Here is a 24349-nt window from a genome sequence, read left to right as displayed (position 1 = left end):
ATTGATAACATCGCCATTGAGCTTGTACATTGGAAAGTCGTGTGTGAGCTTGTCCATACAAACTCCAATCATGGTTGCATCTTCTCCATTTGCGAGAGGTATGTTGACAGAGTAGATGCCATTGCTTGATAGGCTGACTTGATCGCCAACACCATTGGTTTGTATTGATCCAGCATAAACTTGTTTGGCACGTGTCTTGAGTTGTTTAACGGCTTTGAAGCGGCTGATGAAATCACTACATCCAGTATCATAAAAGATATTATACACCTTTTTGTCAACGAGGATGTTTTGGAACATATAGATGGCATCAGTGTTGCTATCTTCAATATCGGCATGGAAAGAAAGTTTGATCTCTTTGGAGAAATTCAGGACTGGTTGATTGATGATACATCTTGATTTGTACCGCTCAAGTGTTTCCTGGTTCTGTGTGTTATTCTTGTGTTTCTCACAAACAAGAATGTTCTTCTTCATTGGAAATGATTGATGGTAGGTGTGTTGACAAACGAATGTATGTTGACAGTGACCATCGCGATGCTTCTCTTGGTTGGCACTTGCTCCAGGGAACAAGCATTGAAAGCACAGATTCTTGGATTTCAGTGTGCTGAGACGTTCAGCCGGTGTCAAATCAACGAAGGTTTTGCATGAGAAATATTGAATCAGTTTCATACCACGTGGACCTCTTGTTTGGACATGGTCATTCTTTCCACAAATGAAACAGATTGATTGTTCGTTGATTGACTGGATGGAGGTGGATTCCATGGTGGAGGATTCGCCTGTGGTTTTGCTGCTGGTGGATTTGAGTCTGTCTGATGGCCAGATCCACGTCTGGTTGGTTGTTTTGATTGTTCCTGCTTCTTTGACTTTGATTGAAGAATCGCTCGTTATTGTTGCATCTTGACTTCCTTATCGAGAAAGTCCAGCATTTGTCTCCACTTCCATCTGCCTTCCTTTGGTATCTCACAGCTGAGGGTTAGCCATCTGATTGATCTTTCCTCACCAAGTAGATTACAAGCTTGATCGAATGCGTCAGAATAGTACAGCTCGTTCTCGATGTGGTGATCAGTGGATAATTGCAGCAGGTCTCTCATCAAGTTGGAAATCTTGCTGATGCTATTGATGATTTTGGCTGGATCTTTGGATTTGACTGTTTCACAATCGGTCAGTTCTGATATTTTGTTTGTCAGAAGTATCTTTGTGTCTCCGTAGGCTTCTTTGAGGCGTTCCCAAATATCTCTGATCTCTAACACATTTTTAACGAGTGTTAGTGCATCCTTCTCCAAGTAGTTGTTTTTGAGCAAATCAGCTTGGAGATGTGTAGGTACAGATTGAGCAAAGAGTTTATTGAAATTGGTTTTGAAGTCGTAGATGTTGGTTGAAGATTCATACCCACTGAACTTGCCAAGATTGATGTTGAGTTGCGATTTGTTGAATGAATCAATTTTATCCATCTCACGATCTTTGAACTCTTTGATAATAACGGCTTTGTAGGTTTCCCATAGTTGGATAATGGTATCATAATCCCTCTTTGCAGCTTCAAAGATGACTTTCGATGGTTCTAGTTCAATATATTCTTTGAATTTTGCTGACAATGACGTAACAGTCTTGGTGTATTTACTGAGGTCTTGATTGCGAACCTTTACTTCCTCATTTGACAATTTATCCACCTCGCATGTTGAAATCTTTCTGATTGAGGATCGAATGTTTTTCATTTCATCAGTCAAGAAAGTGGTTTTATTAGTTTTGATTGTCTTTACTGAACTATTTGCCTCTTGGATGACTTTGTTGGCACTTTGAACATACATGCTGATGGAATCATTCACTTCTTTGTACTTCAGTGCGTGAGGTTGGTATGCCTCTTCACCAAGTTCAGCTTGTAAAAAAGAGTGTTGTGTTCGGAACTGAGCACGCAGTGATTGGATTTTCTCAAGACAGTTCATAATTAAGTCATACGAATCTTGAATGGTTGTGGGGTCGTTGTCATTGATGAAATCTCCTATTTCACCTTGAAGGATTGACACACTGACTGCAGTTGGAATTGCTTGGATAGGTTTGTTCTCAGCCATTGCTGGAGGTATCTTTTCACCTGTAGAACCAAATATATTGTAGTTGATTCGCTTAGCACAAGTTCTCCTTGGTCTTTGCATGTGGTTTCAGGACACTTGGCAGGTGAGCGAGATGTCTGACGCTTGACAGATGAGCGAGACCTTGGACGCTTGACAGATGAGCGAGACGTCTGACACTTGACGGATGAGCGAGACGTTGGACGCTTGACGGATGAGCGAGACGTTGGACGCTTGACGGATGAGCGAGACGTTGGACGCTTGACGGATGAGCGAGACGTTGGGCGCTTGACGGATGAGCGAGACGTTGGGCGCTTGACGGATGAGCGAGACGTTGGATGCTTGACGGATGAGCGAGACGTCAGACGCTTGACGGATGAGCGAGACGTTGGACGCTTGACGGATGAGCGAGACGTCGAACGCTTGACGGATGAGCGAGACGTCGAACGCTTGACGGATGAGCGAGACGTCGGACGCTTGATGGATGAGTGAGACGTCGGACGCTTGATGGATGAGCGAGACGTCGAACGCTTGACGGATGAGCGAGACGTCGAACGCTTGACGGATGAGCGAGACGTCAGACGCTTGATGACGGATGAGCAAGACGTCGGACGCTTGATGGATGAGCAAGACGTCGGACACTTGACGGATGAGCGAGACGTTGGACGCTTGACCGATGAGTGTCAGGATAAGTTAATAGACTGGTGACGTCAGACCATTGATTGGATGACTTGACAGCATTTGAGTTATCTTGCTGTTTGAATGTGGCGAGGAAGTACTCAGCAAATTGTCTGGTATGTTTGGAACATCTTTATGACGTAGAAGTTCAAACTAAATAAATAAAATAAATCTCTCATTACAAATCTAGTTTGAATATAGAATTGAATAGTTGAAGTTGACTCATAAATTAAGGCTTAACTTAGTAGTGCAAAGACAGAGGCCCAACAAAGGAAAAACAAGATGGCTGCCATGAATGAGAATGAATGAAAGCAAACACTGAAAAAGGCCACACCTACAAAAACAAAATGGCTGCCATGAAAGAAAAACAAGGAAAGCAAAACCTACCAGCTTGCCAGATATAAAATGCTGTGACTGGCAGCAATAAGTCAAGTGAATGTATGATTGATCCACAAGACCATGAAAAATATATTTGAGTTGAGTTAGAGAGCTCCTTCCTCTGTGGTGACTTGATGTTAACTGAAGAAAAGTGTGAGTGTGCACTATTTAAGGCCACATTAAGGAGATAATAAAAACTAAGGAGATAAAATAACTAATTATATATGATAAGATTATCTCTATAACTAGTCATAGCTTTCACTAAATGCCCACGCAGAAGATCATGTCATGCACTTATAAAGCTTTTAATGCTTTAAAGATTAAAGCATTAAAAATAATCAGGAATAATTGATTGATTTAATTATTGAATGATTGATTAATTGATTGAGGCATATGCTTGAAAAAAAAATTATATTCCATTAACACAATACTTGAAGAATTCATACAGCTTGATAATTTGATAAAATTTAAGGAAAAGCTTCTCAAAAATTTATTTCAAAAATTATGGTATCATTAGTTTACTGGTTTTCACATCTCCTGTTTGTTTTTTTCTCCCAGTTTCTTTCATTCAACAATATATGTCATGATTATTATTCACAATAGACCTTTTCTGATAATGCCGCAGACATCTTAGATTGTAGGTAAAATATATAGCGGTGAATAGACCTTTTTTTAACAAGAGGCAGCCGTTTTGAATAATTATGTACTCCAGCATAAAAACAATGATACAGCCATGCATAATTTTTAAAATATGCATAATACAGTAATTATGCATGGCTGTGTCACTGTTTTTATGCTGGAGTACATAATTATTCAACATGGCTACCTCTTTAAAAAAAGGTCTATAAATCAACAAGGCAACCAATCAGAAACAGCTTGCTTTTTTCATTGGCTGCTATATTTCAACAATTCTCTATTGCTACTTTGCCTAATAAACAATAGTCAAGAAAATACTACGTATAAAATTTATCAAAAAGTTCTGCGCCATCTTAAAATTGGGTGAAATAGAAACCAATCCTAGTTAAGGCCCGGGCTCCTCTTGTGTACGCTGCGATTGCACTTCTCAAGCAAAATCTTCTATGTTGTTGGTCAAAAGAAAAATAAATTGAATTGAATTGAATTGAATTGAATATATTTTCGCTGCAACACAGCAGGATAACCCCTTACAAAAAAAAAAATAGATTTCTCTAATACAATGGGGAACCTAGAAGAAACTGAAAAATTATTACAGAACTAAAGAACAAATGAATAAACGATTATCATAATATTAATAGTGACACAAAATAATGAATATAAGAAATATTTTTACTTTTATTTTATGAAAATTTCTTTGAGTAGTTTTATCTATAAAGTTCTTCCTGTTACACGACCCACCCCCTCCCACCCTGGGAAAACACACTAAGCTCATGCACACACAATTACGCACACACACACACACACAAAGATTATTCGTTTTCAGCTTTGTATTTGTCTAAATAGAATTTTGAAGCTAAAGATTTTAGTTCATCAGTATCAAGGTTGTGAAAATCAGTGTCAGGATGATTTATTAGTAACTCATTCCATTGTTTTGACGAAAGACGAGAGAAAGAGTTAAGTCCAAAATTTGTGGTTTTGACCGTTGAAAGTTTTAGTAGTTTAATAGCTTTGCCCCTAGTGCCAGTTTTGTGATCAATTTCATCAAAATTAAGTGTTGATAGGACATCAGATGGAAGGAATGCCATTGTGGTCTATTCAGACTTACAGTCGAGAAAAGTTGAAATGCGCTTTAATTTTTTTTCAAGTGCATAGTACTTTTTCATGATGTGATGCAATCTTTTCTCCAAGCTGAAAGGATCGAAGCCATTAAGATGATTGCAGCTCAGACAATGAAGAGACGTGCCTCCAGGAAGCTAGACTTTTTGAGTTTATAGCTATATACTTTCACTTTATTGTGTTTCCGTATGACTGTCTGTGTATCTAGTCTAACCACCGTTAAATGCCTTCGGGAAGGTCCCTCCTAACTTGGAAAGCCAGAATTGGAGCTATTTCACCAAACCACTGGAGCATAGGTTATTTAGAAAAAGTTGAATATGCGCATGTAAAGTTAAACGAATGTTAAAACAGTGAATACACTCTAAGTGAGGTAAATCCAAAAGAAATTCAACATTCAACATTCATTCAACCACTTTTGGATATTCAACTTTACATATGGCCATATGCATACATTCAACATTTTTTAACTTTGCCGGTATCTTGTTTTACTAGTTAAGAAGGACTTTCTCGAGTTACGACCATATTATGGTATTTAAAGCTCAAGAAGCTCTATAAACAATAAAGCTAGTTATTAATATAATAACAGACAAAGATAAATTACAGTTTGAACAAAAATATCAAATATCAAATGTACGTACATTAAAAAACTTGAGCAAATTTCTTTAAAGATTCCAGAAAAAGAATTGAAATCATTGCTGAAATGAACTTCTGACTAAATTACAGTATTTAGTATTCAGTTTCAAAGACAAGAAACAAAACTTGACATACAAAACACTTTTTCCAGTCAATGAATCGGCTCATCATCATCATAACCAGTCTGCCATTTTGTTTGTTTTGATTTGCACAAGTAATATTGTAATTCGTGTTATATCATACACTGTTATAAATAATTTGCATTTATAACACTCGCTTCAGCTTTTCAAAGCTAAATCAAAACTAATAAATTGTAATACGTAATAATGGTAATAGCATATAACGTAATATGAAAATACGCATACTACTAAAAACCGAACATTTACGGAAGAGACTAACTACGGGGATGCTTGCGCGACAAAACAAAAAAACAACAAAATTTCGAGATTCCAGTCCAATATCTATGCGTGAAACTATGAGTGCCTCCTCGTCGCTGCGCTCCTGCGGGGGCAATAATAGAAAATGTAAACAAATGAACTGTTCTACAAATTGTCATCATGGAGATAATATGATATTGAAACAAAATTGTAATTTCTCATAATATTGAATAAAATTAGGGCAATGCCCGCTACAATCTTAGCCGTAGCCCGGCCCTCCTTCGGGCTTTTATAAATCTATGCGTTTACCCATTGAATAGTAGACTAGTAAACTAGTCTGTTAATTAGCCTCCGTCTCGGAAGAGGACTGGGCCCGAATTTGCGGACGTTTTCACAGTTTCACTTTCGTTTTCGGCTATACGACAGCGTTTTCAAGCAGAAAGCAGAGGAAATCTGTGAAATTATGGCAGGGAATGCTAACCTATTTTTCCAGTGTTTCTCAAGATTGGAGCAAGATTATTGTTCTAGAAAGTTCATAAAGGCCTAATAGTTTCAGATTAGTATGATTTCATCAGAAAAAACATTTACACCAAAGCTCCTTATTGATATGTGAAGGCTACCAAAAATAGCAATGTACTCCATCAGAACAACTATAACATAAGGGACAAGGACAGTCAAGAAGTCTACTTTGTTGAAAATTTGCACAAAATACTTAGAGAAAATGGTACTATGGAAGCCCATTCTATACTCCTAAATGATAGTTGAAAGATCAGCAGTTGAGAGGGTTGATTAAAATAGAACTCAAAGCACACAATAAAGTATACATATATAATTGTCCAGAAAGAACTGGCATGTTGTTTGCTTTGTTTTGGTGTTTAAAAATATGTTGGTACTTATCAGTCCTAAAAAAATACAAATTCGAATATAATGAGGGCAATGAGTCTGGTTAAATGTTACTATATTTACAAGAAAGGATTACTGAAAAAATACTACTGTATGTATACTGATGAACTAAACTCAAAAACTAAAACTTTACCATAAATTTACATTACGACAATTTAAAAATCTATCTTTAATAGCAACAGAGAAAAAAACATGGCTCAAAGTTTTAAAAACAGAGCTAGTCAGAGCTTCAATTCAGTAGGTATAGAGCTTTCGAAATTTGAAAACAGACACTGCATTGGTTACTACAAGACATACTATCCACACGGTTTTTTCGATTCATGAAAAAAATAAAGTACCTATTTATCAAAAAAAGGTTCTCTTTTTTATTGGTAATCAATTCCAACAAACAACGATCAATATAACAGTTTTTTGAAAACCATCCCACAGTGTAAACATTATCAACCAACTAACATGGTTTCAGCCCCCCCTTAAAATAAGGGGGGACTTAAATTTTTGAAAAAAGCTTTAAGGGGTCAAATTTTTGGAAAATCTGAAGTAAGGGGGGGGGCTAGGGCTTAAGGGCACCAAAGAAACAAATAAATATTATCTGAGGGGGGGGGGAGTAATTTTTGACAGTTGAGAAGAATTTCCTATTCTTATTTCAGACTCAATTCTTTTCTCAAGAATCTGTATTTCAGCCAAATGCATTAAAATTTGATTTTTTTTCAAATTCGAATGTTTCTAAAATCTAATCGAATATCTTGTAAAATCGAATGTTTTCTAAAATCTAATGTTTTCTAAAATCTAATGTTTTCTAAAATCGAATGTTTTCTAAAATCGAATATTTTCTAAAATCGAATCTTTTCTAATATCGAATGTTTCCTGAAATTGAAAAAATGATCTCTTTAAAAACAAACCTTTGTTTATATTTTATGTTCGCTTTGTCAGATTTATGTTATGGAGAAATATTTACAAATATGGTGTAGAAAAATTGCAAAATCTAATAAACTTTTTTAGCTGCTCATAAGATTCTTATCAAGGTTTACAAGTTATGTTTGCTGTTGCTGTTGGTAAAAAAGATGAAAAATTGTTGTTTTTTGCATTGCTACTCTTGTTTGTCTTGTTCGTCTTGTCTACTTCACACGGTTTGCAATTCGAGTGTTTTTTAAATTAGATGACAAATGACTTCTTTTTTATTCTTTTATGTAATCTGTTTTTTTTAGTATGATAACAAACTTTTTTTAAAAAACTAATAATAATGAAAATGCTGCTCCAGATGATGAACCAGCCCCTAAAAAGGCAAAAAAGGAACAACACTGCAAAAAATCATTTCTTGTTAGAAGAAAAAAAATAACGAGTTAAGTAAAAACTTACTTAAGATGAGAAATATTTTCTATTCCGATAGGTAAGAAAAATTTTCTTAAAATTCTTTTAAGATAATTTTTCTTATACCATTAAGAAAATTTTTCTTATGTCAAGTATTTTTTACTTAACTTTATAAAAAATATTTTCTTGTGATGAGAAAATATCTTCTTTAATTTTCTTAAATCAAGAAAAAGTTCACATAAATTATCGGTAATAGAATACGCTACTATTTATAAGAAAAAGGAAAATATTACTATAAGAAATATTTTTATAAATTGTTAGAGCTCCAGATAAAGTAGCTGGAAGACCTGGAATTTTATACACAACATAAATAGATTTTCATGGATGTTCACTCACTTTTCACTCTATCATACAGCTGAGCTTATAAAATATTTATGGCTGGTACTAAAAACAGCACTGGTTAAAGCACTTGAAAGTAGACCACATCCATGAATTTTTACTAAATACCACTGACTCGTTCTTTCCCATTTTTACCTTCATACAGCTAAGCGAAAATCGTTATGGCTGGTACTAAAAACAGCACCGTTTAAAGTACTTGAGAGTAGACCACATCCATGAATTTTCCTGAATACGCTGTCTCATTCTTTCCCATTTTTACCTTCATACAGCTAAGCGAAAATCGTTATGGCTGGTACTACAAACAGCACTGGTTAAAGTACTTGAGAGTAGACCACATCCATGAATCTTCCTGAATACGCTGACTCATTCTTTCCCATTTTTACCTTCATACAGCTAAGCGAAAATCGTTATGGCTGGTACTACAAACAGCACCGTTTAAAGTACTTGAGAGTAGACCACATCCATGAATCTTCCTGGATACGCTGTCTCATTCTTTCCCATTTTTACCTTCATACAGCTAAGCGAAAATCGTTATGGCTGGTACTACAAACAGCACCGTTTAAAGTACTTGAGAGTAGACCACATCCATGAATTTTCCTGAATACGCTGACTCATTCTTTCCCATTTTTACCTTCATACAGCTAAGCGAAAATCGTTATGGCTGGTACTACAAACAGCACCGTTTAAAGTATTTGAGAGTAGACCACATCCATGAATTTTCCTGGATACGCTGTCTCATTCTTTCCCATTTTTACCTTCATACAGCTAAGCGAAAATCGTTATGGCTGGTACTACAAACAGCACTGGTTAAAGTACTTGAGAGTAGACCACATCCATGAATTTTCCTGAATACGCTGACTCATTCTTTCCCATTTTTACCTTCATACAGCTAAGCGAAAATCGTTATGGCTGGTACTACAAACAGCACTGGTTAAAGTACTTGAGAGTAGACCACATCCATGAATTTTGCTGAATACGCTGTCTCATTCTTTCCCATTTTTACCTTCATACAGCTAAGCGAAAATCGTTATGGCTTGTACTACAAACAGCACCGTTTAAAGTACTTGAGAGTAGACCACATCCATGAATTTTCCTGAATACGCTGACTCATTCTTTCCCATTTTTACCTTCATACAGCTAAGCGAAAATCGTTATGGCTGGTACTACAAACAGCACCGTTTAAAGTATTTGAGAGTAGACCACATCCATGAATCTTCCTGAATACGCTGACTCATTCTTTCCCATTTTTACCTTCATACAGCTAAGCGAAAATAGTTATGGCTGGTACTACAAACAGCACTGGTTAAAGTACTTGAGAGTAGACCACATCCATGAATTTTCCTGAATACGCTGTCTTACTTATTCCTTTCCATTTCCTTCAATAAAATTTGCTTAAAGATTTGCTTTACATGTATCAGCTTATAACTGTGGTATGTTATAGCTTTACAGGCAAAAAAGCAATAAATAAACGATAAAGTAACAATCACAATGAAAGAAAAATACTTATCTTTTAAGTTTTTGAAGACACGTCTTCTCGCACCGCGTGCTTTTTTGAAAATTAAAATTTTACGCTCAACAAACCTATATCTTCTCATAGCATTTTGGTACTATCTTTTCGTCAATTTCCAGAGAAACATTTTTTCAAATGTTTATTCGAAAGATAAAAGAAATATGTTAATAGGAGTAAAAGCCTATTGTTAAAAAATACGCTTGCTATTGATTTTCGCCCTTTTTAAGAAAATTTAAGAAAATTAATATTGTAATTTTCTTAACATAAGAAAAATATTGACAAAATCTTTACAGTAAGATTATTTTTCTTGAGCGAAGAATTCAGTATTTCGACTTTTGAAAATTCTAAGAAAATGAAAAACATTGAAATGGCGTTTTCTTGTATTAAGACTTAATTCCTTATTAGGAGTTTAACTTTCTTGCTATAAGATGTGTGACTTTCTTTAAGAAATGATTTTTTGCAGTGAAGAAGCGCAATTCGGAAAACGGCTTTTGCCCAAAGATAACAAAAGAAAGGGTGGAGAGAATGGCATTAAGCAAGGAGTCGGGGAAATGGAGGAATTTTGAAGAAATTACAGTAAATTATACTTTAAACATTTTTAATATATGGTAGCAGTGATCTTTTACTTATTTTGTTGTTAGAAAAATATTTGCTTTGATAAAAACCGTACTCATGATACACAATATTCTCTAAATTTGCTGCATTTCTTCAAACTTGAAACATTTAAAATTTAAGGGGGGACATTAAAATATTGGAGTGAAAATTAAGGGGGGAGTACCTTTTAAGGGGCAGCTTTAATAAATTTTGGAAGATAAGGGGGGGGGGGAAATGGATAAGGGGTAAATTTCTGTTTTAAGGGGGGACTGAAATCATGGATGAAACCATGACTAAACCCACACCGCCAAAATTGTAAAAATAAGTCAATATAATTTCTATCAACAATTTCTCGTAAAATGTTTTTTTCCAACATTCTGATACCAATCATGGCTGGAGGCATCATGGTAGAGTGACTGTGTGGCATTTCATTGCTTTTAATGATCAAGATACCAAACATCAACCAAACAAAACTGACGCCAAGCCAAATCTGTCGATTAAAAATTTCCATGAAAATTATAATTGAAACTTATCTCGTAAAATGCTTTTTTCAACATTCTGGAGGTGTTCAAAGTTAGAGGTATCATATGTAGAGCCAAGCAATACATGAACAGTCATTTGCTATCCCATTTGCCATGAGATATATGAGTCAACAAATCAAACAAAAACCAACAAATCATGTCTCTTCACTTCATGTCACATCGTGTTTATATGGGGTATCAGAAAGCCAATCCACAAGAAGAGCCATCTTCCTTTATTATGGAGTGTTCCAAAACTATTGGTAGGTTGTTTGGAAGTAAAGAAACCCACACAGTTTGCTTTATTTTGAAGATTTAACTTGAAAACAAACTGCATCTTTCGGGTTGGTCTAAAAAGCAGGGTAGCCAATTGGGGTAGCCAATTGGGCTAGGTTGTGGGGTACCTAAATATTTTACAGACCAGAATAGAAATTCCGAAAATGAATGCATAGAACCCCATTTAACTGACCAGGGAGCACGAATCTGATTGATACTTAGATTGATCATGTATGATTACAAAGATAAACAAAGATATAAATTACCACGTGTTAATGCACGAGGAGTAAGAAATAGAGCTTCGTTATAATAGAGCTATTTCAAAAGACTTTTTGTACCTAAGCTGCCATATTAAAAAATTTTGAAAGGAATTAATTGTTTGAAACATCTAAACATGATATAAATTAAACAATAGATTCTATAACAAAGGATTTTTAAGATAAGATTAGAGATCATATGGCCCAAAGGCGATTCCAAAGCTATTATCATCGAATTACAGCTTCACGGAAATAACAATTAAAAACAAAAATAAAATCTAAATCTAAAATATTAAAAACTGTTTTGTATATATTTTTTATTCGGGTCTGTAAATTTTCAAACGAAGCCAAGAAGGAAGACAAAATGGCGCCAGGTCTCTTGAGAAGTAACAAAGCTCAGTACCTTTGGAAAAAAGGCTATTGTGGCTGAAGTTCGAAAGGAATCTTAAATTTTATTACATGGAATCATTAAGAAGATGTTGTATAGTTATTTCCTCATGAAAATAGGTTTCAGATTTCAAAAGTTTAGGCAAAAAGAGGTACCCCATAACCTAGCCCAATTGGCTACCCCATTGGCTACCCTGCTTTTTAGACCAACCCGCATCTTTCCAGCAGAAACTCATGTTTCAACCTGCTACATAACATTGGTCAGTCGGGTCTGCTACTAACATGTAATAGTTTTATTATAGCCGAGCTTGAGAATCCGTAGGCAGAACTTGTAACATGTATTATGTGTATAATTATGTCAGTCGACTTGATTCATGATACATTACTTACATACATTTCACTGGATGCATTTTCGCTGTGAAATTATCCGCAAAATTTTCTGACCGCGTTCTGAGACGGAGGCTAATTAATTATGTCAGAGGGCGAGAACATAAAGGCGGCGTTTGCTAAAATAGGAGCTGTGGAGAACGAGCAAAAGTTGGTGAGAGGCTGCTGATTAACTTTCAGCCCTTGCCGCCGACAAAATTTCTTCCTACGCTTACCTAACTCCTACACTCACTTTTCCCGCGTGATACCGCTCCAGCCCGACTGGCGTGCCAGTCTAAATGAATAGTTGTTTTAGGGTGTAGGATTTAGACGTACACGTCGTCCCATTCACGCGGGAAGTGATTCAAAACAACAAACCACACACACACACACAAGACGTAGCGTAGACAGTATAGACGTACCCACCTACTCTCCAAAAATGAAGAGTCTTTTGATCTCTTTTCTGTTTGCAGCAGTATTTGCTGCTAACCCTAATGAAGAGCAATGCAGAACTTATGCTGGAGGCAATGTTTATCCTGACGAAAGAAAGCATGGTGTTGAACACGCCTTACACTGGAGCAAGGCACAAAGTAAGTGTGAATTTAAGTCTTTTTTTAGGCGAGTCCAATTTAATTTGATTAGCTGTTTATTGGCCTGACCGACCCTGAAATTCCAAAAACCGAAATGAAAACAACGAACGCAATCGAATCTCAATCGAACGGCCGATTCTTGGGTAATATTCGATTGTGTTCGATTGCGTTCAAGTAACGTTCGATTGGTTCGATTGATAGTCAACCTATGTTTAATTGGTTCAATTGATTGTAAAATACCTTCGATTGATCTTCGATTATGATTATTTTCGATAAGTTTGATTGCGATTAAATTAAATTTGATCACTCCTTTAAACCAGACCCCCGCGCTCGATAGGATCGATCATCGGAACGGCTCGATGACGGATCGATATGTGATCGATGGATTACTTAATGATCCGGATCATCGACAATCGAATCGCAATTATTCGATTGTGTTCGATTGCGTTCAATTGATTCGGCGTTCGATTTGTTCGATTGACACCGTCTGGATATACTTAGGGTGGAAATATTTGCTAGTAAACTGGTCCTGGTTTTAAACTGAAGCGTGTCCACGGGAAGCTTGAAAGTTTTTTTGAGCGATATAAACAAAACAGACAAATCTTATTTTGTACTATTTTGTTTGACTGGGTCGAGGGTCGTTCCAAACCAAGGTTTTGAGAATTTAATGTTCAATTTTTCATTTTATGTACAAATTCAAGCTTACTGTGTCTTTTTATTTTCTATTTCGCATTTTTATCAAGATGTTCCATTGATTCGTCTAACCTCAACATGCGTCTTGTTATCTCGACATCGCTATACGCTGGTCTTTGTACTTTGAAACAAAAAATCAAACATAAACAAATACATCAAAGTTACCAATCAATCCAGTAAACTGTACTCTCCCTATCCAGTTAGTCATATTAGGAAATCAAGCTTTCAGAAAAAACAACATCAGTCATCTACAGTATGTAAATTATTGCAACAACAACAAGGATGAGAGTGAACTGATTTTTAACCTTCCAGTTCCAATCATCTTGGGCATGTTTTTAACTTTATATATCGTCACGTTCCGAGATCGGAAATTAGACCAGATTAAAAAGACGGGGGTGTCTTAGTATGTAATGTTAATTCATTATTATTATTTTATTTTTTCGCATATGAATGCAAAATGAATTTTTGATTTTTGAATTAAAGGAAATATAATGTAATATATTTTATTTGATTGTCAATGCCAAAAGATATTTCTTTACTTTACGATTAATCTGCTGTGTTGCCTCGCCATTTACCCCCGGATTGTTTTAGTAGGCACTTCGGTCACATGAATAAAAACACGCGTATATGTTGAACCCGACTGTGGACTGACCGAAATTGCAATTACATAAATTATTGTGAAAGTGAACGCTAACAGCGAAATTTGGGAAATCAAAAAGACAACCTTTGTGAGAATGTTGAGTTTTGTTTATATGGCAGTTTGTGATGGACTTTTCATGGTGTCATATTTTCATATTGCGCAAAGTTAACCTTTTCTATTTCTATAAATTAATCCAAAGGGTATATACAGGTACATAATGTACATTTTGCTGGGGATATACTAAAAAAATTAAACAATATATAACAAATTAAAAACGCTATTAAAAGCAATACAAAAGAAGAAAAAAAATATTTTCAGAAATTTAAGAATTCAAAAATGAATTTTGCGAGAAGATTGAGATTAAAAATTTCCTAACACAAAAATAGTTTAGATTTAGAGAATTATGAGGTTGTTGTGACCAGGAAAGGTTTTAAAATGAATTTATGCTAAAAATATTATCAAATGTATGTATATATAATTTCTTTATCAGAGTGTGTTGAATTTTTAATCAAGAATTGCTATTTCAAAGTTGGTCAAGGCTCGAAATAACAATGGTGGGTCGGACAAAATGTTTGATCAGGGTTGCTTTAGCTTGAAAATTATGATTTTTGGGTCAGACATGAAGCTATTTGGGTCGGACAATGTCCGATGTCCGACCGTTATTTCGAGCCCTGCTGGTAATCATATACTCAGACAAAACATTGGTATCTCAATGGGAATAGATCCAGCTCCATTTTGGGCTAACCTCTTTCTTTATTATTACGAATCTAAATATGTACAAAATTTGATATCTACTAGTTCTCCTAGAGCATACAATTTTCATTCATTTGTTAGGTTTATGGTGACCTTTGCGCTATTAATGATAGAGATAATTTTTTCTCATGTTATACTGTAATGATATCTATCCGGAAGAGGAACAGTTGAAAGTTGAACATCATGGAACACATGCAACGTTTTTGGATCTTGATATAAGCATTGAAAATAACATCTTACGCTACAAATTGTTTGACAAGAGAGACGCCTTTCCCTTTTTCATTGTGAGAATGTCACATAAAGATAGTAATTTACCATCCATCATTTTTTACAGTTCTATATATTCTGAGGTCCTACCCATTGCTAGATACACTCTTCTTTTTGAAGATGTTCTGCCCAGAATTTCAGAACTATTCAAACGCATGCTCGATCAGGGAGCTGAAAGATTTTTCTTGGAAAAACAAATTGTAAAGTGTTTTGATAGATTTCCAGAGACTTTCATGAAATTTGGAGAATCTTTAAATTATTTTTTAGCGCAACTGCATTTTTGAAAAATTGAAACATTTTTATATCATGTATTTTATGTTAGTTTTCTCAGGCATTTTCTTTTTCGTTCTTTCCCATGCGGATGGCTGCATGGCATTTCAGACTTTAGGTGTTGAACCGGGTTCTGGGTCTACTTTTTGAAAATTTGTGTTTTTTGATACTTGTCTTTTGTTGTTTGTCTTGTTCTTGTCTCTTTGAAGTTGTTTGTTTTGTCTGTTGTTTAACCCCTTTTTTGTTTCTTTGTATTTGTGTGAGAGTTTTTGTTTATTTTTCTATGTTTGTTAGTTTGTTTGGACTGCGGGTTGGTTCAGGGTTATGGAATCTGGGGGAGGCTGAGTGTTGGACGTCCTTAAAACATGTTTAAAGCCGCTGCGTCTGTCGCAAGTCGGGGATTCCAGATTGCATTATATCTTTGTTGGGTTTTTGAGTGGTTTTTGGTGTTTGTGTTTATGTGATTGCTGTGTTTGTGTTTCTGCTTGGCTTTTTAAACTTTGTCTATTGGTTTGTTGGTTCTTTTTCGCATAAAATTCTTGACAGAATGTTTGATTGGTTTGATTTATATATTGAGAAAAATTCAAAAAATTCAGAAAATAGAAAAAAACCTATAATTATAAAAATATTAGTCCCTTTTTATGTTTTATCTTTATTTTATTTAGTATTTTCAACACTTGCTCTCCTTGAGGTCAGATCTCTGATCTTCACCATATATAATAAATAACCGTCAACTGCTCTAACTTGGGACTATTGGTCGAAACATGGGACTTGTTGATATCTAGCCTGTATATTTTCACTTACAGTTAAATCTCTTTGACCACAAATTTGTTTTGATAACTCCACTAAGTTTATCAATCAAACTTTCTGTTATAACATGTCACGATAACTTTCACTGATAGCGCGACCTTTTTAACTTTTTCTTTTCATTCAAAATGCCCGAACGCGGATTGGAGAATTAGAGAACGCCCGTCGCCTAACCACCTATCGACCGATGGGATTAACAAATAACAAGTGTGTAACTTGCTGCGTGAATGACGTCAAGCGCTCCATCATTTTGCCACTAATTTGGTCTTCTTTGTTCCAGACATTCGCGCGTGTTCCACTACGGATTTTCATATTTCGATTTAAAAGCCTTCTCGGTGCAAAAGAGAAATTGTGTAATTTTTGATACACCGTTCATTAACTCGAATCAAATGACTTTGGAGGTTCGGTGAAATGGGGGTCAAGTTGCCGTCCCATGTTTTGTCAGATAGTCCCAAGTTAGAGCAGTTGACGGAAGTTTATTCCAAAATAAATATGATAAATTAAAATGATTGAAATTGTTTTTAGTATTAGAGACTTCAGTAAAAATTGAATATAATTAACGGCTAGTTTGAAACACAGGGTACCGGTTACGGGTGACGGGCTGACGGGGCAGCTCTGATCAAAGTAATTCAAACAGAAAAAGTTTTAAATACGCTAAAGATTATCAAAAATATCATTTTGAAGATATTTTATCCATGTACAACAATTTAAAACGTCAAGATCTAACCACGTGCTTTCCATGTGCTTTCGAAGTTTGTGTCGTGTACAACGCAGACCAGAAAACACCAAACATATTACATACATATAACAACAAGCTTATATTATCAATAATACACTTACAGTGATATATGCATGCTATATGTTATACGTAAGTAATATACATATTACAATTTCCATCGCCTGAAAACCAAGCTTTCTCAAGAAAAAATGTTTGATTTTATTATTAGGTAGGCTCATAAAAGCATAGCTTGTTTTTCGTAAACTATTGTAAAATGAATTTATAGGTTTTCAATTTGATTGACCTCTCCTAGAGAAATTAACTTTTTATTTGGACCCTCAGAGATAACATATTGGACATCTACGGGATTTCAATTACTTTTGGATTGGGAATTCAAAAAAATCTTGAAAATAAAATAAGCTTTAAGTCAATTATTGTTTTTTTTTAGTTTCGAAGCCAGCACCTTTTTGGGAAGGAAAAGCAGTTGTGAATGGAGAATTCAAAGACATGAAGTTAACTGACTTTAAAGGTTTCTATTTTGAATCATTTTATTCTGTTTCAAAATCCAAATAGAAACCCCATCGGAATAATTTCTTAAAACATGTTTGATACTTGATTATTTTCCTAAATTGATTTATGGGAATTACAAAATAATTATAGTCATTTGACTTTTTTATTTCAGGAAAATACTTGGTATTCTTCTTCTACCCACTTGATTTGTAAGTATATGTATCAATGGTTCTAAAGTGATATATTTATAAATAATAATCTCAGGGGGCTCGATGTCAGCTAGATGCCACCACTGTAAAATGACAAAATAGAAAAGCAAAGGAAATACCAACAATACTGTTGAAAAGATAATTCGGAACACACTAATTCTTGAAAAAAAATTAATTCAATTCTATATTGCTGTATTCTTGAGGTTTCAAAGCATCTCTGTACCAAAAAGTTAATTTTCTTCTTCATTTTTCGTCTTTATTTTTAAAAGTTTTTGAATTATTATTCTCAGAAACTATAGTGCTTCGAGTTATCTTTTCAAATATATATGGTTTATAATTTAAGCATTCGTTGTAAATGACAAGCAAAACAAAGATATTTACACAAGTAAATGGACTATATTGGACATATTGACTAATCTTTTCGTTACTGACTGAAAATCTTCACCTGTGAAGAAGGAGTCCTATTTTCGGCATTTTCAAATAATAACATCATTAGGTGATGAATTTTTACCAAAGATGTTGATTAATAATATTTGATACCCTTGCAAATTTTCAATTCAATTGATGGATATTTTTCGTTTTATTTGAGCATATAACCATGGAGGTATAAAGAAACAGGAGAAGTATGCTATTGTAACCATGCTCGCCCTACGATTAAAAAAATTACGAGGTATGCATGCTCATAATCTCATATATCGTGCATTTTTAATAAGCTCTTTTGTTGATAGGTGAAATCTTATTGGCTAACTTAAGTGTTGGAAATAAGATGAGACGAGATTCATTGTTTCTGACATTGGTGTAAGAAAATATTTGAATTAAAAAAAGGCCTGTAAACTTTGCAATCCTTCATCAAATGACAAGATTTTTCGATCAACATTTTCTTCAAGGTGAACTCTATTGCTTAATAGATAATACTTTCCTCCAAAATTCTCCTGCGACTTTTTGTCTACAAATTGGGTCTGAAATTGTGTGTGCTTATACATAACTTTTTATTTTCTGGCTGGAGAAAATATCTTTTCAAAACAAAATTTAATGGATGACAAAATTGAACGCAGACTTATTTTGTGGAGCTAAATTTTATTTTATTCTCGTATATTAGAAGGCTAGAAATCTTCGATGCTGATAGTAAGAATGTTCAGAGCAAACTTGAGTTCTACTAAAAAGTCGTATTTCTTCGGTCGAGCCTAGAATTTCTTTTGATTTATTACATAAAAGAAATCAAAAGACTTTAACGACCAATTACCGACAAATTCATCTCCTGTCTTTCTTTATACCTCTATGATATGACAAAGTGTTATGGTAGAAATTAAAAAAAAAAAATGTTAAAGATACAAGAATTCCTGTTAAGCTGGATTCACCTACGAAACTTGAGTGGTATTCGTCCTTCTTGGGATTCAATAGCATTAGTACTGCATTGCACTCTTATACTGATCTAATCGAATAAGCCTGTAACTTGAATTCGATCTACTACAGTTCAGGTGCCACTACACGCTAAATTGTTGTTTTAGAAGGGCTTCCATGTCTTCAGTTCTTTTACTGTTAAAGTTTTGTGACTTTCTTTCAGTACCTTTGTATGCCCAACAGAAATCATTGCATTCAGTGATCGCGTAGAAGAATTCAGAAAGATCAACACCGAAGTTGTTGCCGTATCCGTTGATTCCGTTTTCACTCATTTAGCTTGGTAGGTATATCTTGAAAAACTTTCTCAGGCAAGATGAATTTAATAATGAAGGTGAAAACTTTGAAATTTAATTTTATTCATTTTTGACGTCTTCTTTGCACCATGATCACAAGTTTTATAGTAAACAAAAAATCAAATCGAATTTCAACATCCAAAAAATATTTCAGAACATCAAAAAAAAAAAACGAAATTAAAATTAAAAATTAAAAAATCACTACCAGGTAATTACAAGTAGGTATTTGTTTACAACTACTGGAGCTGAGAAGGCTTTATGAACATCTGAACCATTAAATAATCAAGAACAGTAGATTCATCTCCATCCCGAAAAACTCATATTATCATTGTTTAATTGCTTTAATACTCAAATGACCTCCAGGTGGTTTCTATCGTTTAGCATGAAAATTGAATCGAAAGAAAACAGTGATTTGAGTGATATCTCAAAAAATAATCGATGTCGATAACTCTGTTGACGGGTTCTTTTACCCTCTATAGAAAGTCAAACTTGACTTCAAAAGTTTTTTAGAGCCATTGATTTTTCTTTGTTTAGGATCAATACTCCACGCAACCAAGGAGGTTTAGGTAAGATGAAGATTCCACTTTTAGCTGACTTGACCAAACAGATTTCTAAAGATTATGGTGTGTTGCTTGAAGACCTTGGTCACACTTTGAGGTGAGGTTTTTTTGTATATTACGTCTCAGGCTTTGTTTTAGTTTTTCAACTTCGTTGACTAAGGCTGGGCTTAAAAAATTGTTGGTTTGCCGTCACCCGACCCTAGATTTTAGAGGTGGGTCGGTCGGTCGGAATTTTTTTTTATTTTGGCGATTTATGAAATTTTCGTCCATGGAAGGGTTAACAGTTTGTTTACATTTAGGTAATTTTGAATAAAAACAGAAGTGCTAGCAGGGAATTTACGATTCTTATGCTTGAGAAAAACAAGATACTAGTTTTGATTTTTTATTGTTTGAAGTTTTTGAAGGAAAAAAAACCTTCTTTAAAATGGCAATAAAATTTTTTGGGTCGGCAGGTTTCGAGGTAGGGTCGGTCGGGTGACGGCAAACCAACAATTTTTGAAGTCCAGCCTAAATTGTTCCTATAAAATGCTTGTATGGCCATAACAAGGGTGTCGAATACAGATAATTGTAGGTCGTAAAAGTTCTCCAATATCAAACAAATAAGTTTATTATCATTACTTACAGTATTTGGGTAACATTAGGAAAGTTTTAGATACTCAGTATTTTTGAACCGCTAAAGCAATTCCGTACTCTTTATATTTTCATTTCCCATTTTTTCATTCTTTAGGTAAACTCAATTTTCCGGGTTTAGTTTCTTTTCATCCTTCAGATGATATTTCTTTTCTGCAGGGGATTGTTCATCATTGACGATAAAGGTGTGCTGAGACAAATCACAATGAACGACTTACCGGTGAGCTCAGATACTGATTTTTCTTAATCTTAAAAATCTCATCAAGAACCTTTTTTCGGGCAAGAATTTATTGAACCTGAACACGATCGTTTTTCGCTTTAAGAATAGGTCAAAAGCAAAAACTATACTTAAAATTTGATTTGATATTTATCACGATTTCGAAGTTTAATAGATTTTTGTATCTTTAAAAAAATAATTTTTCGCGTGCTTATAAAACTTTGGCGAGATGCCTTTTAAAGAATTTTTAGTGATATTAACGAAGGAGGGTGAAAATCGCGCAAATTGCGTAGCTATGTGTTCGTAACTCCATGACTCGAACAGTCCTTACCGTTCCAAGAATGCAAATCATTCAAATTATGGTGGTAGATATATTTAAGATAAAAATTTCGCTTTTCTGCTGTAGTATAATAGTACACTCAATACACAGACAACTGTTTGTTTAATCAGATTTATTTTTGACGATGCCAACGAATTTGTTAAAGTTGTGAAAACGTTCGAATTACAGAGGCTCACTGTATTAACCCTTTTCATAAATTTTTCAGGTTGGACGTTCAGTAGATGAGACTCTGCGATTAGTACAAGCTTTCCAGTACACTGACCAACACGGCGAAGGTAAGAAATCTATGGATTGGTATATTCTCATGTTTTCATTTCACATACCAAAATGTATTTAACTAATAACCCAATCCAGCTTTTTTTGTAACTTACAATAAATTAGACAGCATTTTCAGGACTCCAGCTGGAATAAAAATTACAATGTCGAAAGATTGCGGAACGAGTTGCTGCCTTTTTTCACGGTGCCATATTTCCATCTCGCTTTAGAATGATTTTAAAAATACCATTTCATTGCGATTTTAGTTTGTCCTGCTGGATGGAAACCTGGAGCAGACACAGTGAGTTATCTTTAATACTTAGTCATGGTTTCAAAGTCTTATTTTGGAAAACAAATACCTAGTAATTTTAAACTGATTATGTTTACTAAAAATTGACAACTTTACGTCGACTGCGATATTTATGTGTGTAAGTTGCAATTTCTTGTCCCGCCGCAGGTACAAAATGCACTAAGAGCTAACAAGTTTCAAACATAAGTTTACGTTGTAAGTTATAACAATTTTCATGAGCGTGACGGAAAGGACGAAATCAGAGACCACCCCTAATTGTAGGCAAATCATTGTAGAAATGAGCTTGTAGACTGGATGGCTACTTGAAAATTACAACCAGGCACTTCCTAGTGATATTTGTCAGATTTGAGCACATGATATAAACTTTAGTTGATGGTAAAATTATCTGGTACCTAGATGCAGAATTTTTCATCCGGCACGCTAAAGCTCTGAAGGTCGAAAAATTCTCAACATCTGGAAAGTTTAGATTAGGGAATTAAGCAGGACCGGGTCAAGGATTTTGCATTTCCGAGAAATAAGTTACTCTCTTTGAACTTTGAAATGAAATTTCTTAAGGTGTATTTCTGAAGAATTAAAGCTTTATTGTTGGAAAGGGAAAGAATAAAATTAAATTCTGATACACCATTTGTCAAATTTGGTCCATTAAATAAAATGCTATGCTAATATGAATAAAAAATTTACTTCATGAAGTTGCTCAAACCACCAAAAATTGTGACTTATCAAATTTCTATCAGTTCATTTCCCTTAGATTTCAATTAATTGCTAAAGACTGTCTCAAAAGTATCTTTTAAAAGGAGTTTTCATTGTTCAATTTAAAGTTTTACATCAATATTTTATTGAAACGTAATTTTTACATGGTGAGTTATTGCTTTATTAAACTTATTAACATAAACAAGACGACTTTAAGTCGAAAATTCCGCCTAATATTTAAACTACATGAGAAAAACAAGTAGCTGAGATAAAAGCTAATTCAAGATCTACTATAACAAGGAAAAGATTGAGAGTTTTGGTCATAAATTAACCCCCTTCTCACAGATCCACTGGGAACCTTTCACTCTGGGAAAATCGGCAAAATTATCGTCCCCGGTGATATGGGAAATTATGCTCCAATTTTTGTCCCTACTGAAAATAATCAAATAAACCAATTCTCACTGCACTGCAAAATATTGTGGTATTTTTACCATCCCTAGTGAATTTTCTGACTTGAAAACAAAAGAAGTTAAATCACCGGTCATCGCGTTTCAGTCCGTCACTTTTACCCCCACTTGCTGAAAAAATCCCACCGGGTCTGTGAGAAGGGGTTGTAATTAAGTACGGGATGTATTGGTTAACACAGTCAATATAGGTATTTACTTTATCTCACATTCGAGAAATGCAATCCATATACAAATTCAATAAGATTTTCATGGGCGCGACTCGAGTCAGGCAGGGTCCTATCCAAGATTCATTTACCAACTTTTTGTAGAATTATTTCGTAAGGTTGCATCAACGAGAAAACAGAACTATCTGCTAAGAGTAATTTATTCAGGATAGATGCTTATAAGAAAAATTAATATATTCATTTTGTACGCCATCCCTCGTTTACTTTGTAAGAACTAATAACCGAAGGGTATATTGCCCGCTACCAAGCGTTAGTTATTGCTATGATTATTGTACTGGACCGAATATAATAAATAACCCATCTAAGTTAAATAAGTTTACCTTCCCTTTACCAATAGGATATGATAAGTTGATTATGTAAAAATTTATGGAACTTGAGAAGGTATTTCTATATAAGGCAACGCTGGCTTCAATAACAAAGTACTTTCCGTTACGCTTTTGTGCCTTCCTACATTTTCGTAAGAAAGTTAAAACGAGAGATATCTATTTTATTTCAGAAGTACTATGCTCGTGAAAAGTAATTTTGAGGATGAACCCTTTTGATGTAACGGTCGCATTTACCCATCAAATAAATTACCGTCATTTTTTTTCCATTCTGACAAATTTTAGATGATTCGTACTTATCATTATCTTTTGACTTTTTTAGATTGTTCCTGATCCAAAAGCAAAGTTGAACTACTTTAATAAAGTTAACGAAAAGTCCGAAATGTAACTCCACCCTTCATAGTTGATCCATTATATTACTTGTTGGTGCTTGGTGGGTTTTGTGCAATTTTGTTTTTTTTTGTTCTATAATTTTTCTAGCTTTTTAAAACTTGTTTTTGATTTTTAACACGGATGTAAACTCTGGATTTTAATAGTTTACGGAAATAAAGCCTCATAAAAAGGACGCACTCTTCTTCATTTTTCTTTACTTTATTTTACTCCCAACTGAGTGTTATTTGGGAGTGGTCAGAGAGTATCTACTGGGGGGGGGGGGCTGGAGGATATTTAAAAAAATCAAAAAAATTTTATGTACCCCCGCCCCTAACCTGGAAAAGTCCCCCCCCCCCTCAAAAGGGTTAAAAAGACTTGCACGTGATGCTATAAGTCTCAATATCAAAATGTTGT

At 34.6% G+C, this 24349-nt stretch overlaps 1 protein-coding gene across 1 annotated transcript; it reads left to right on the top strand.

Annotated features, from left to right (window-relative positions):
* Nucleotides 1-12729: 12729 nt before the first annotated feature.
* LOC136800858 (peroxiredoxin-4-like) lies at nt 12730-24128 on the top strand. Its single transcript, XM_067057475.1, has 9 exons — nt 12730-12986; nt 17583-17663; nt 17817-17853; nt 19418-19534; nt 20082-20204; nt 20897-20957; nt 21500-21569; nt 21816-21850; nt 23886-24128. Exons 1-9 carry the CDS (start codon nt 12836-12838, stop codon nt 23949-23951), a joined length of 741 nt encoding a protein of 246 aa, XP_066913576.1. The 5' UTR covers nt 12730-12835; the 3' UTR covers nt 23952-24128.
* Nucleotides 24129-24349: the final 221 nt, after the last annotated feature.

Source organism: Clytia hemisphaerica, unplaced genomic scaffold (assembly GCF_902728285.1).
Source record: "Clytia hemisphaerica strain Z4C2 unplaced genomic scaffold, Clytia hemisphaerica genome assembly, whole genome shotgun sequence".
Lineage (NCBI taxonomy): Eukaryota > Metazoa > Cnidaria > Hydrozoa > Leptothecata > Clytiidae > Clytia > Clytia hemisphaerica.
The sequence above is the reverse complement of the archived record's forward strand: the minus strand, read 5'-3'. Positions and strand labels throughout refer to the sequence as shown.

Excerpts from the sequence above, each read along its gene's own strand:
- LOC136800858 (XM_067057475.1), top strand. The coding sequence starts at position 12,836 with ATGAAGAGTCTTTTGATCTCTTTTCTGTTTGCAGCAGTATTTGCTGCT. Across the intron at positions 17,854-19,417 it reads TTCTTCTACCCACTTGATTT|TACCTTTGTATGCCCAACAG; the intron begins GTAAGTATATGT and ends ACTTTCTTTCAG. Across the intron at positions 21,851-23,885 it reads GGAAACCTGGAGCAGACACA|ATTGTTCCTGATCCAAAAGC; the intron begins GTGAGTTATCTT and ends TGACTTTTTTAG.